This window comes from Prionailurus viverrinus, chromosome E1 (assembly GCF_022837055.1).
Source record: "Prionailurus viverrinus isolate Anna chromosome E1, UM_Priviv_1.0, whole genome shotgun sequence".
Lineage (NCBI taxonomy): Eukaryota > Metazoa > Chordata > Mammalia > Carnivora > Felidae > Prionailurus > Prionailurus viverrinus.
This window is the reverse complement of record NC_062574.1, coordinates 17,875,012-17,889,354: the sequence shown is the minus strand read 5'-3', so window position 1 is coordinate 17,889,354 and position 14,343 is coordinate 17,875,012. Positions and strand designations below refer to the sequence as shown.

At 58.0% G+C, this 14,343-nt stretch overlaps 2 protein-coding genes across 8 annotated transcripts in view; one reads left to right on the top strand and one right to left on the bottom strand.

Moving 5' to 3' along the window:
• Positions 1-466: 466 nt before the first annotated feature.
• TRAF4 (TNF receptor associated factor 4) lies at positions 467-6,567 on the top strand. Of its 2 annotated transcripts, XM_047833334.1 has the most exons (7): positions 468-723; positions 3,663-3,714; positions 4,322-4,426; positions 4,497-4,658; positions 4,746-4,907; positions 5,005-5,160; positions 5,437-6,567. In XM_047833334.1, exons 1-7 carry the CDS (start codon positions 581-583, stop codon positions 6,067-6,069), a joined length of 1,413 nt encoding a protein of 470 aa, XP_047689290.1. In that variant the 5' UTR covers positions 468-580; the 3' UTR covers positions 6,070-6,567. The 2 variants fall into 2 exon arrangements, with proteins under 2 accessions (XP_047689289.1, XP_047689290.1); XM_047833333.1 differs by having other exon boundaries at positions 467-723; positions 5,005-6,567.
• Positions 6,568-9,933: 3,366 nt separating this feature from the next.
• The window catches only part of FAM222B (family with sequence similarity 222 member B), an 87,877-nt gene continuing 83,467 nt past the window's right edge, over positions 9,934-14,343 (bottom strand). For 5 of the 6 annotated variants that reach the window (XM_047832764.1, XM_047832762.1, XM_047832767.1 and 2 more), the window contains one exon: positions 9,934-12,617. In XM_047832764.1, coding sequence (XP_047688720.1) covers positions 11,011-12,617 — 1,607 coding nt within the window. In that variant the 3' untranslated portion in view covers positions 9,934-11,010. The remainder of the gene's footprint in view (positions 12,618-14,343) is intronic. The other variant, XM_047832768.1, reaches the window with a different exon arrangement.

Genomic DNA, 14,343 nt, shown 5'->3' with positions numbered 1-14,343 from the left:
CAGCCTGAGGCTGGGGCCGAGGTTCCTCTGGCCTAGCGCCCAGCACGGCTTCCCCGCGCCAGCCGAGCTCCCCAGATCTGGTTGCCAAGCTTCGGCTGCCTAGCACCTGCAAGCTGGAGTCCCGGGCCCCTAGGCGACACGTGGCCCCCGAGACCGAGCTATACACTCGGGAGAAGGAACCATTGTGGCGCGGCCCAGTCCGGCCACCGGGGCCCTCCGCCCCATCCAGCTTCAGGGCCTCCCACCCCTGGGGAGAAGCGGAGCCGCGATCTCCCTTCCGAAGGGGAGAGAGGAGCCCGTACGCGGTTGGAGGGCGCGAGGCTGGTCAGCCGCCCACCCCGCAAGCCGCGCGCCCGCGAGGTGGGTGGGAGCGCGAGTGTCCGGCGCTAGGACCGCGCGGGCGCGGCTCCACCCCCTCTTCCGGCGGGCGGGCTCATGGGCTCGGGGGCTGGGCGCAGGCCGCGGCCGCCAGTCGGCGCCGCCCGGAGCCGGGAGCGCGGCCGGAGCGAGGCGCGGGCTGTGGGGCCGCCGCGTGCCCGGCCCCGCTCGCCCGTGCCTGCCGCCCGCCCGCCCGCCCGCCATGCCCGGCTTCGACTACAAGTTCCTGGAGAAGCCCAAGCGGCGGCTGCTGTGCCCGCTGTGCGGGAAGCCCATGCGCGAGCCTGTGCAGGTTTCTACCTGCGGCCACCGCTTCTGCGACACCTGCCTGCAGGAGTTCCTCAGGTGCGGGCCGGGGGTAGCGGGGAGCGGCCGGTGGCGACGGCGAGGGGGGACGACGCATGGGGAGGGGCCCGGGCCGGAGACATGCCGGGCCTTTGTCTGCGCCGCGGCTCCGTGACCTCAGGGGCGCCCACCGTGACGTCACGGGGTGGCGGTGACGTCAGACCCCGAGGGAGGACCCCACGCACTAATCCGAAGGGGCCCGGGGCCCACTGGCGCCCGCGCCCGTTCGGAAGAATTCCGTGCCAGCCTGCGGGGTGGAGGTGGGAGAAGACGCCCTTCCTGACCCGTGGCCGGCCCTCCCCCTCACCTGAAAGCCGGAGCGGCCTCATCCTTGAACTTTGAATCCTTACGGGAAGAGGAGGACAAAACCCTCTGTCCCGGGCAGTACCTTAAGCCTCCGGAGTTTCCGCCCATCTAACCTCTTCTGATTCTAACAATTCGAGAACGGCAGCTATTGTTCTCCCATTTCACAGATGATGAAACGAGAGATTCAAAAAAGGCTGCGGCTTGCCCACGGTCACACAGTTACTTAAAGGCTTAACTGGGTTTTAAGCCCGGGCTGCTTTTGGTCCCACAACAGTGGGAGGACTGTGACGGTACAGATCGCCCCTGAAGCAGTGGAACCCCTTGGGTGTCCCTCCTTGCCCCTGGGGATCTTCAATACCGCGGGGCGCCTATAAATCGTTAGGGAGGGGGTCGCACCCTGAGTGTTACTGAACCAGGTGGCCCCTTGGCCCGTGGGGCGTTTGCTGAGTTCTGGGCACCCTGCGGTGTCCTGAATCGAACGCCTTTGCTGGGAAATGCTCACGTCAGGTGTGGGGAGGCAAGACGAGGGAGCCCTCATTCCTGGGGAGGTCGTGCCCCAAGAAGAGGTCGTGCTCCCTTTTCCCCAGGGAAAAGCTAGGTCAGCCACTGCCGCCTGTCTGGAGGTTGTTCGCTGAGGGGTTCTAGGGGCGCAGGCAGGGAGCGCTTCTGGGGCTCCTGCCTTCAGTGCTGCTCCCCTCCCTCTCTCAGCCCTCCGCAGCCCCTAGCTGGCGGAAATCTCAGCAGGCCCTTTGTTTTCAGTTCCCCGCAGCCCGGGCCGGCTCCTGCCCTCACATATGCTCCTGCAAGAGCTGCTGTGCTGCCCCCTCCTCCTTTTCCCTCACCCTCCTCTGTCCTCCCTCCTCCCTTCAGTGTACACACATACTCCCCTACAGACACACAGTCCCATTGTCTTCCGCGGCGCCCTACCCCGGCCCTCTGGTTTCCAGATGAGGCCAGCTGAGCCCCTGCCCCCACTCCCAGCTGACCCACCCCGACTGCCTGGGAGGGGGCTGTCAGGCCGTTCCCCTCCACCTCCTCGGTCCCTCTCCCCAGCTTCTGCCCCTCCCCCTCCCGGAAATCCCCTCTTCCTCTCCCACAGCCCCCTCCCCCCATCCTGTTTTCTCCCCTGGGCCTGGGCCTCCACTGCACCGCCTGGAGCAGTCTTGGCCCCTGCTTTCCCCACCCCCCCCCCCCCACTGCCTCCTCCCCTAGAGCTTGAGCGATGCTGCTGAGGCCCCCGAAGGAAAGAAGTGGTGAGCAGGCTCTGTCCCTCACCACCACCCCTTATCCTACAAGCAAGGGTGTCCATAGCCCCCGCAGAACCTTTGTCCTGGCGGGGCCCCAAGCTGCTCCGACTAATCTTCTGCCTGAAGCCTGGGGACTTGCCTTAGTCCCCTCCCTGTCTCCAAAACCACTAAATCAGCACATTCCTGAAGCAGCCCAGCAGACCCCTCCCCCATGGCCCACCCCCCTCTTTCCCCATTCCTGCCTGGGATATTACTCAGGTTGGTCCAGGAAGGCTGGTTGCCCTGTGGGCACGGGCACACCTCTTCGGTGCCTGGACACGTATTGTTCTTGGTATTGGCGGCATGGCCGGGGGTGGTAGTGGGGGTCAGGGGAGATGGGTGCTAGAAATCCTTTGGGCAGCCGGGGCACAGACTGCCCAGGTCCTACAAAGTTCTGTCGTGGACAGGGCTGCCATGTGGCTTCCGCTTCTGCCTTGATCTCTGCCTCCCACCTACCTGACTCAGACCTGCCAGGAATGCCGTGCCTGAGGGCCTTCAGCCCTACTGGGTGAGCCCTCGCCCTGCTCAGGCCATGCCAGGTGTGTGTGACTGGTCCTGGCTGGGGTCAGCAAGGGCATGTTGGTAGAAGAAGGCGTGTCAGTGGATCATTGGTGCAGGGTCAGAAAGCTTTCAGCGCGTGCCCTGCGGTGACCATAGTCTTGGCTGTGCTTGCTTGGGCGGTTTTGTTGCCCCAGCCTCTCCTCGGTGTCTGTGGGGTAGTAGGACCTGTGTGAGGCGGGGAGTCAGACTGACGTCCAGCCGCTGCGTCCCCCCCCCCCCCCCCCCCCCCCCCGGTCTCGGTTCTTTCATCTGCAAAATGGGAACACGCAGCCCCTTCGCAGAGGCAGGTGGTCAGGACTGGATGGGAGTGTGAACAGTGCCTTAGAGTGAGCCTCTCCTCCTCCTTGCTTTAGGAGGCACACCCTCACGGGAGGAGGGAAGGGATGGGGTAAAGTGGCCCCAAGCTGACCTTTGCCCTGGGTTCTGGGACGAGCGGGCAGCCCTGGCACTTCATCTCAGCACTCACCCCCTGCCGCTGAAAACTTAACAGGGTGGAGGGCAGGTGTCCTGTCCCTCTCCCAGTCCAGCTGCCCTCCTGGGGGGAGGGGTACCAGCTGCCACCTGTTGGCCAAATGCTGTCTGAGGCAGCTGTCTGTCTCCACTGGGCCCACAACCCTCTCCCCAGGACAAGAGTTAGGATCTTCTGGGGTGCTAGGCAAGTGGGTACCTGCAGGCCTCTGGCTGAGGACAGGTCTAGTGAGAGGGAGGCTGCCCTGGTTGAGGGGTGGGACCTGGGTTCTCCTTTCCCATAGCTGGAGCCTGACTCTGTCCCCTCCCCCTTCACAGTGAAGGAGTCTTCAAATGCCCTGAGGACCAACTTCCTTTGGATTATGCCAAGGTGAGTCCACAGTGCCAGGCAGAGGCCCCAGTTACAGGCTTTTGCCCTTGGTGGAGGCTGGACCTGCCGGCAGCCAGTTGGCTCAGGGCCAGTGTCAACCCGGTCCTGTGGAATCCTGTGCCCCCACAAAGGTGGCCCCTTCCCTCCCACCAGGCCAGTTTGCAAATGAGGCCAGTGTTTGCCCTGGAGGGCAGGCACAATGCCCGGCCTGTGGGGGTGCCAGGGGGTGCACAGAGCGGCTCTGTGCTCGCAAGCAGTGCTCCCCTCCCCTTTGGGTGGCAAGCCAGGCCCCTGGCTGAGGGCCAAGACCCCTCTACCAAGAGGAAGGAAGCAGAGGATGCGGAGGCTGCCCGGAACTGAGCAGGCTGATTGGCTGCTGTTCCAAAAGGAGGGAGTGTCCCGTGCAGGCATGTTGGGGACCCTGGTATCCAGCTTTGGAGCAGACACCACCTGCTCTGCCTTCCATCCCTCGGCACAGAGGGGACTATAGCTCAAGAGAGGCTGTTACCGACTCTTAGGTAGAGCTGGCCCGTCTGGGGGTGGTGGGGGTGGAAACTGGGGACTGTAGCGGGCTCTGACCCTGCCGGGTTCCTCCCCGTCTACCCAGATCTACCCAGACCCAGAGCTGGAGGTGCAGGTGTTGGGGCTGCCTATCCGCTGCATCCACAGTGAGGAGGGCTGCCGCTGGAGTGGGCCGCTGCGCCACCTACAGGTGAGTCTCCGGTGAGAGGGAGGGGGCTCCCCCTTTCTTGGCAGGCACTGACCGTCTCGCTCCCCCACAGAGCCACCTGAACACCTGCAGCTTCAATGTAATCCCCTGCCCCAATCGCTGCCCCACCAAGCTGAGCCGCCGGGACCTGCCTGCACACTTGCAGCACGACTGCCCCAAGCGGCGCCTCAAGTGCGAGTTTTGTGGCTGCGACTTCAGCGGGGAGGCCTTTGAGGTGGGTGGGGCCCGGTGGAGGGCGCAGGGTGAGTGGGGCGCCTGGTGGCCCGGGGATCCCTTCAGTCGGCCTCTCTGGCGTTTCTAGAGCCACGAGGGCGTATGCCCCCAAGAGAGCGTGTACTGCGAGAACAAGTGTGGTGCCCGCATGATGCGGCGCCTGCTGGCCCAGCATGCCTCCTCTGAGTGCCCCAAGCGTACCCAGCCTTGCACCTACTGCGCCAAGGAGTTCGTCTTTGACACCATCCAGGTGAGGCCCTCCCTGAGCCGCGGGCCGTGGGGCAGGTGGCGGGGTGGGGGTGGGGGTCAGCCTACTGACCGCTGTCTCTCCGCCCCTGTGGCCGTAGAGCCACCAGTACCAGTGCCCAAGGTTGCCCGTGCCCTGCCCCAACCAGTGTGGTGTGGGCACGGTGGCTCGGGAGGACCTGCCGGGCCACCTGAAGGAGAGCTGTAGCACCGCCCTGGTGCTGTGCCCGTTCAAAGACTCCGGCTGCAAACACAGGGTGAGATGCCCCTCCTCTTCCCTGTCTGTCCCCTTCTTAGTCCTTGAAGCCTCAGATGTAGACCAGGCCCTCTCTGGTCCCTGCCTTGCTGCTCTGAAGCCTTCGGTCCTTCCTTCTGCTGGCCGGCAGCGGCCTCCCAAGTGTCCTCTACCGTCCCCGGCCAGAGCTGGGTGCCTGCAGCCCCATCGCCGCTCCCCTCTGTCCCCTGTCTCCCCTGGGCATGTCCCTACTGATAACTGTTCTCCCTTCCCCCATGGCCCGGGGCTTTGCCAACAGTGCCCCAAGCTGGCGATGGCCCGGCACGTGGAGGAGAGCGTGAAGCCGCACCTGGCCATGATGTGCGCCCTGGTGAGCCGGCAGCGGCAGGAGCTGCAGGAGCTGCGGCGAGAGCTGGAGGAGCTGTCGGTGGGCAGTGACGGCGTGCTCATCTGGAAGATCGGCAGCTATGGACGGCGGCTTCAGGAGGCCAAGGCTAAGCCCAACCTGGAGTGCTTCAGCCCGGCCTTCTACACACACAAGTATGGCTACAAGTTGCAGGTGTCTGCGTTCCTCAATGGCAATGGCAGCGGTGAGGGCACGCACCTCTCGCTCTACATTCGCGTGCTGCCAGGTGCCTTTGACAATCTCCTCGAGTGGCCGTTTGCCCGCCGCGTCACCTTCTCCCTGCTGGATCAGAGCGACCCCGGGCTGGCTAAGCCACAGCATGTCACTGAGACCTTTCACCCTGACCCAAACTGGAAGAATTTCCAAAAACCGGGCACTTGGCGGGGCTCCCTGGATGAGAGTTCTCTGGGCTTTGGTTACCCCAAGTTCATCTCCCACCAGGATATCCGCAAGCGAAACTACGTGCGGGATGATGCGGTCTTCATCCGTGCCTCTGTTGAATTGCCCCGAAAGATCCTCAGCTGAGTGCAGGCGGGGCTCCAGGAGAAAGGGGGGTGGAGCATGACCTCAGCCAGGAACTGGCTGAACCTGGAGAAGGGGCCGGACCCCCTTTCAGCTGCTTCTGCTGCCCAGGTTCTGTTCCCCCTCTCCTCTTCCTTACCACCCTCAGGTGCCTCCTATTGGTGCTTCAGCCCTGGCCCCTGGGGGGAGCAGGTCTTGGGGTCATCAAGGGCTTGGAAAAAGTGATCCCAGGGCCTGTCTCCTCTCCTGGGCAGGGAAGACATGCCTTGGTGCCGGCCACACTCTACCCAGGACTGAGGCGCCTGCTGGTGCTATGTCCCAAGAGCCATAGTGGGGGGTGGGAGTGGGGATGTGAGGGGTAGTTCAAAGAATCTGTCTTGAGATCTGATTTCTCTTCCCCTTTCCCCAGCTGTGCCTCCTCTGGTTATTTATTTACTTAGTGCCAGGAGGGCACGGCAGGGGAGCCCTGGTTTTTAATAAATCCTGAATTGTATTTATTAACTTGGTTCCAGCCTGACTTATCTGGGATGGTTAGGGCCGCCTAAGGCTGGGCCCAACAGGGAAGGCGCGGGGCCAAGGTCGCCGTGCTGCTTGCCGCTCTGCGCTGCTGGATCGCCCTCTGGCGGACGACAGGGGAACTGCACTAGGCTTTGTGCGGAAGACAGTTGCCTGCCGCTGCCATCTGGTGGTTAAATGGGGGAGGTGCATTTTACGAGCCTGGAGTCCTTGATCCATACCCCACCAAAGACTACTTACTGCTGCCCCCAGGCAAGTCTTTCTTGGTCTAATGATCATAGCTGTCGTGTAGCAGACACTCCTAAGCACGAATGTACATTATTCGTTTAATACAACAGGCAAACGAAATCGCTTCTATCGCCATACTAAAAGGACGGCTCAGTCGGCTGTAGTGAAGATTTACTGAGACGATGCTTGTTCCCAGCGCAAAACGTGCTTGACAGAATGTTAATCCAACTCCAAAGCCCAGCCCATACCCAGGGACTAGGCTGAGCCGAGGGCCTTTTGAAGGGTATTTGGATTTTCTCATCCATGTTCATTTATTTTTCATACAGCCCTCAGTGAGTGCCTGTGATTATCCACATTTGACTGATGAGAAATAGGAATAGAGGAGTGAACTGATTTCTCAGTGTCTTTCAGCTGGTTTGGGACAGGGCCTGGATTCGGTTTTAAGCTCTAGCAATCCCTAGTAATACAGCTCCCTTCAATAATGGCAGCAGAGTTGGGTTTGGATCCTTGCTGTGCTTGCTTTTCGCCAAGTTGCTTAGTTACATGGGGCACCGTTACTCTCATTGGTAAAATGAAAGTAATCCTGTTTACCTAGACTTGTAAACTTTACGATTAATCAGCATAAAGTCCCTTACTCTTATTGCCTGGCCCTGTGAAGAGGCCCGATGTATGGCAACTATTATCTACTAAGGAGAAGGTTCAAGGGTGGTAGTGTTTGCCTTTTCCACCCTCCCACACACAGGTTGAGGTGGAAAGACCCTTGACATTCAGCCTGGGGAACCACCAGCTTATTAGCCTTCAAAAGGTCAAATTCACTGATCTAGGGGGGAGATGGGGCCCTGGCTGCCGGCTGGGAAAGATGGCCCCTTCTCCAGATAAGCCATCTTTGGCACAGCGATGCCTGGAAGCCCGCAGGGAAAACCACCGGCTACCAGGGGCTCCAGCAAATGCCTTCTCTTCAGCTCCTGCGGCAGGTAATAGGCGACCCGGCCGGCATCTGTCTCCCAAGAGAAGCCGGACATCCTCGGTCAGGCTTGGGCTCCCTCTGCCGGCAGGACCGTGTCACTGCACCACTCTAGGGGCGCACTGACTGGGAAAGCCGGATGGTGCCTCCCAGAGTTGCCCCCACACCCAGGCCTAGACCTCATTCCAGTGCTGTTGCAGACGGTCAGAATCGCTATGTGGAACTATGCAAAACCTGAGGTGCTGGTCTCCCCGCGCATCTGCCCAAAGAGGCCAGGCAGAGCTGGGTTCACCTGTCTACTTAGCTGCGGGACCTTGGGCCGACTGCGGGTAGGGGACCCAGGTAGAAGGCTTTCTTTCACAAGGATGGCGTGAGGAGTAAAGGAGGCAGGGGCACCTTACAGAGAAAGGGCGTGCTCCGAAGGGAACTGTACTTTCAATTCCATCAGTACTCGGAGGGGCCACTTTTCAGGTCACAGATTGCGGCACTTATTACCTCCAGCTGTCAAAGGCCCTCAGAAATCCCAAAGTGGTGGAGGTGGGAGAAGGGGAGGGAGGGGCGTTTTAGTCTTCGGCTGGCTCATCAGCAAAGCAGATCCTGGTTTTTCAACGGTCCGTGGACTGAAAGTGGCAGCACATGGGGCCTGTAGAGCGGGGCGGTAAACCACACTTTCCCACGGGTCCCCACACGCCCCGAGCGCCCCGCCTAGGGGAGGCCCTATCACGTGCCGGCTGCCCAATCACCGCAGCACCTGGTCGGGCATCACAGACTGGGAGGCTTCCGAGTGGGCCCAACACTATAAGGGCTCGCGTCCTACAACTGAGGACCCGCTTCTCTCGTGGAGAGCAGGCACGTCAGAAATCATTACAAGAAAAGTCACCTCAAACATTCACAGCATTCAACGAATAGGACAAGTTCTGGTGAGTTTTTTCTTTTTACTGGTTTATAATAATCTTAAAAACCCCATCACACCCATAAACCACCACAGGTGAGCAGATGAGGGAGATGGAGAATGAATGCTACAGTATGTGGACAGTGTAGGGAATCCGGGGTATGCTTCCCTAGGGGCAGCGTGGGATGGAGGCAGGGAGTGTGGATAGGAGGCCCTGGCTTGGACCCTTATTGCTGGTTGGGGGTTGGTTGGCAGAGGGGGGAAAGAGGCTCAGGGTGAACTAGGAAACATCTCACACCAAAGGCAAGGGCAGTGGGGGGTGGGGGGGAAGAGGGGCCACAGTACATTTTTCCATGCAGACTAGGGGTGGGAGTGAGAGCTTCAGAGATTTGCACCCCTACACAGGAAGAGATTTGAGGGTTTGAGGTTTGATTTAAAGCCCCCAAGTTGGTGTCCGGTCCCATTTCCTAAGATAGCAGCTCACCTTTTGGGGAGAGGCATTGGAAAAACTCACAGCAAAAATATCTGGTTTGGAGATCAAGCAAGGGATAAGGGGGGACGGTGGGGTTCTCTCAGAGAAAGTGAGAACCGGAAGGGACCCTGGGTGAGACGGTGGCCGTGAAGCCTTGGGAGAAGGCGCTGCGCCAGAAGCTGCAGGTGCTCCTGAGGGCTCAGGGACAGGGAGGTACCAGTGTTCACAGACGGCAGGAAAATAAATTAGGACTTCATGTTGCTATCATTTGGCATAACACAATCAGGCATTTTTTTTTCTTTTTCTTTTTTTTTCTCTTTTTAAATATAAGGCAACTTGCCAACACATAATTTAAAAACTGGTCTTCAGTCACATTGCTTCAGATCACTAGAGAATTTCTGGCTAAAGAACAGTGGATAGTATAGTAAACAAAACCCAAATCTTAAATAAGAACATCAGCTCACATTCCCCAGAGACAAGAGGAAAGGTAAGGGCTTATTTGGTTTAAAAAAAAAAAAAAAAGGCAGAGCCCAACTTTAACAGAAGGGTGCAAAAAATTACAAAACATGATCTAAATTTAAAGTTACAGAAAAGTTTTAAATTTCTAGCCAACTAATTGCCACTTGGGAATGAAACACGTTGAGCGTGGGGTGGAGGATGGGCACGTGACAGATGGGCGCGGGCAGGAGGGGCTGCTTCCAATGTAGGTCCGCCTCCAGCTGTTAGAACCATGCTCATTTGGTAAAGGAAGAATTCAAAGAGCTTAAGGCTTTGTGTTTTTTTTTTTTTTCTTTCTTTCTTTCTTCATTATACTGAGGGGCTGCAAAAGGAGGTGACTAGAGGGTGAATGTACCTGTGGGGCCGCTCACACAACGCTACTCAAACCCACACTACATTCATACAGAAACAGGACATTTAAAACTTACAGTGTAGAGCAATATTCTTAGCCAGTGTAGAGAACCAAATGCATTTTAACTTTTTTTTTTTTTTTTTTGGTGTTTTTAATTCCGAACTCCAATGTGATCATCCTTTCTTTACCTACCTAATTCCTCAAGATCCTATTTTGTTTTGATTGTGTTTTTGGAGGGGTGTGGGGGATGGGAGCAGCAGGTGAGTTGGGAGAGACAACAGTGAGAGAGGGATCTTGGGTGTGCTGGACAGTTACTACCTTTCTCTAGGGCTGGAAAGGGGTGTCAGGAACTAAGATACCAACACAAAGACGCATTTTTTCCCCCAGGTCTCAAGGCTATGGCCAAGTGCCTACAGGGTGCCCTTGAATGTAGCAAGGGCAAATGCAGTGACTCTGGAATCCAGATTTAAACAAAGCCCTGAGGAATGGAGAGGGGTGGGAGGAGGTGAAGATTGGGTCAGTTTTGAGATCTTTGGGTGAAGAAGGAATTAACTTCCAGAGCACTTGGGAAGTCTGGGTTCTTAGTCCCAACGAGACCGAGGCAGACAGGGAAAGTCCTAGCTTAAGGGGCTGGGTACCTACGGCCACCTCACCTAGGGCCCTTCCTTACCCCACACCTCAGTCCTAAGGAAAACGGGCAGAGATGCAAGAAAAGGCAGGAGGTGGCTGGGGGGAAATGGTCAAGGTGGAGAGACTGATAGGCAGTAGAAGACAAAAGCTTGGAGTTGGGATTAGGTCCTAACATAAACCCAGAAGTTGCTGGGGATGGTGGAGGGGAGGGTGAGGACACCAGGGGATCCCCCGCTGTCCTCAAATAGATCCCACCAAATTCCCTTTCTTAGACCTCTAAGAATGATCACATTGGAGCAGCGAAACTCTGAAACTATCCAATTACTCAAAAGTAAGTCTAAACCTAGGAGGGTGATGTATGACGTGTAGCTTGTGGAGGGCACCGGGGCTACCTATCTATACCCAGGGTGCTGAATATGAAGATTTCGACTATCTGCAGGATCAGGGGCTCGGTTGCCAGGGGCTCGGTGGGCCTTGCTCAGCATAGCCAGGCTCTGTTCTCGAAAGCAGGCCTGCTGGAAATCCCCGCTTAGGTAATCCACTGTTTGCATCAAGCTGTTCTGGGTTGCCACTGGACCGCCCCCGGCCCCTGCTCGGTAGTGGGCCCCAGCAGCCGTCCCACAGTCAAGGGGTGCACCCGTGGGCTGCCCACCGTGGAACGGCATGGCGAGGTCCTGAGACCCCGAGCTGTCGCTATTGGGAGTGGGCAGAATGTTGTTCCACAGGGGTTGGAAGTAGTGACCATTGGGGTAGGCCAGTGGGGCCGCCAGGCCGTTGACAGGTGGGGATGGGGTTGGCTTCTCCAGGGGTGGCTTCAGATGGAAGGACTGTGCCAGGCAGAGTTCCTGCGGGTAGGCAGGGGCCTTGCCCACAAAGCCAGGCCCTGCCAACTCGCGTCCTGCTGCGTGCTTGCCTGTCAGGCCAGGGGCCGGCGTCCCACCGGCCTCACTGCACATCTGCTGTAGGTGGGCCAGCTGGTGCTGGTTCCAGGCGACTGGCTTGAGGTCGCTAGGGTAGCCAGCAGGGGCTCGAGAAATGCCCGTGGGCAGGTTGACAGGGCCTGCGGCAGGCAACGCGGCTGTGGCCGCGTGGGTGTGCTCCATGGGATTGACCACACATGAAGGCATTGGCGTGGGGACGCTGTGGGTCGACACCCGGGTGCTTGCATTGATGAGCAGACTGCGACTAATGGGGCTGGGGTTGGCGATCTGGCCCTCACACACTGAGGTAGTGCTGATGCCTGCCCTCGTCTGGCAAAACTGGTTGATCTGGTGCACGATGCTGCTCAGGTCCGGGGGCTGGCTGTGCTGCAGGGTGGCCGCCATTGAAAGGGGGATAGTTGAGGTAGACACGGTCACATTCGGGGGGGCATCTGAGTCTGGCATCTTCCGGCCTCCATGCAGCAAGGGATTGGGGGGGTGCTGGAGACCCTGGTGAGACAGGGCCTGAGGGTGGACCAAGCCCTGGGTTTGGGCCATGGGCTGAGGGTGGCCCAGGCCCTGAGGCTGCTGGAGGCTCTGAGGGTGGGACAGCGCCTGGGGTGGCGGGATACCCTGAGGGTGCTGCAGCGTCTGGGGAGGGGCATGGGCCAGGGTCTGTGCATGCTGCAGGGCCTGCTGGCGGGCCAGAGCCTGGGCCTGGGGGTGGGCTAAAGTGCTGGGTGCCACAGTAGCATAGGGCGCCACTGGGGGGTTCATGATGGCCTCAGGGAGCAATCGGGCTCGGGTGCCGTCAAAGTCCTTGAGTATGCTTTTGGCTGGCACTTTGACAATGGCAAGCAGGCCTGCCTTGGTGGCTGCCTGAGTCGGGTAGGGGCTGTAGCGCTGGGCTGATGTGTCGAGGCCGTTCACAGTACGACGAACGTGTTTCCGCTGGGGAACCTTCACACTGTTGGGGAAGATTTTTATAGTCAGTGGGTTGTTTGCGACCTTCTTAGCATACGCGTCCAATTCGGCTGGGGTAGGATAGTGAGCAGCTCTCATTTTCTGTGTAGTGTCCCCTAGAGAGAGAGAAGGGTAAGGAGAGCAAAGAAGGAGAGGGAGCTCATCAGTGCCAAGCCAACCAGCCCTTCTAGATTCCCCTTTTGAGGGCCTATGGTGGAGTAGGGGTTAACGAAGTTATCCCTAGTCTTCATTTTAGACCCGGCCTCACTGAGCCCCCAAGTAACAAGCACTGCTAACATTCAGTCAGCGCTCACAACTAGCCAGGCCTTGTGCCAGGTGACAGGCTCTCGGTGAATCCTGGCTACTGCTTTAGAAGGTGGGTACTATCAGGCTTCTCATTTACAAATGAGGCCACCAAAGATCAGAACAGCAGAGCAACTTTCAAAGTCCCGGATTTTGGAGAGCCTGAACTTGGCCAATTCTCACAGAAGTAACTGAAGGTTGCTCCTCTAAGTGGAAATCTCTCCAAGTTCCTACCTGTTGGCCTCAGCAGTGAAGGTTCTAGGCAGACGCTCTGGTAAAGAGGGTGCCTGGAGTGACTGCCCTTCAGTCTGCAGTGGCCGGTGAGGCAGCAGCTTTCTCTTGTGCCTTGGCAGCTGGGGCACCATACCCACTGGGTGGGCATCCTGGCTCAGCAAACAGGATGTCTTTTTTTTCAGGAGCAGAGGAATAAGCTGCCAAAATCCCTCCCCTAGCCTTATGTCACAAGTTCACTTTTGTTTACAGCTTACCCTCGGCCTGACTGGGTGAAGATCAAAAGGCTTTATTTATTTCCTCGTGGGGGGTGGCAATAATGACAGGGCAGCAGGGAGGGAAACTGAAAAGAAAGGTTTCAGAGAATCTTTAAGTCCTGAGTGCCAAAAATAGTCTGTTTGGCCCTTGTCAGCTGTCACTTTCCAAAATGAAAGAGGAAAAACCTGCCTGCCTTTGGAGATGGCGGAAGTACCCACTCAATGAGCCTCATTAATGTTAACAGTTTCTTTGTTCTCATCTCCAGGGGCCACCCAGCAGGGGGCTCCAGCGGATGTTGGACCTCCAGTCAAAAAGGAAAAGGTTCTGAGAACAAGAGCTCTTTAAGGATGCCAGGCTCCTGCAAAAGGTCTCAGCTCTGTTTTCCCTCTCTGAGGTAGGGTTTCTCCCAAGTGTACACAGAAGGTGCCTAATAAAGGCTTGCTGCGTAAGTACCCAGTCTGCCCAAGCAGAAGGAAGGGGCTTGGCTGGGAGCCTAGGCTCAGCTAGCTAACTCCCACCCTATTTCCTCCCCTTGCAGAAGGCAGCCAGGATAGAGCAGGGAACAAACTGAATGCCCAGCTTGTGGCCTCAGCTGCCTTGGCCCAAGAAGACCCCATTCAGTCACGTCACTGGGCATCAACTGCAAGAGAAGGGGGGCAAAGAGTGTGCCAGAAGGAAGAGGGCACAGCTGCCCTCATTTGGTGGCACTGCTGGTTAGCCTGCCAGCAACTGCTTAGAAAATGCTGCTCTTGGAGGCAGGAAAAAAGAGAGCTGACATCCACAAGGCACAGCGAGATTTGGTCCCATGCTCACCAATGTAGAATTTAGCAAAAGAGTACAGAGTGGAAAAGAGCTGTGCTGTTAGGGGCACCATGCCTCGAAGTAGCAAGGACTCACACATGTTTAAGTTCTACTTTATTAACTGTACAGGTTAGACGCTCAGTCCACAAATGTTCGTTAGATGACCGATTTGAAGAAGGTCTTAAAAGGATGAATGTGACCATGACAGTTGAGGGCAAGAAGGGGGGGGGGGGGGGAGGCAGAGAGGCC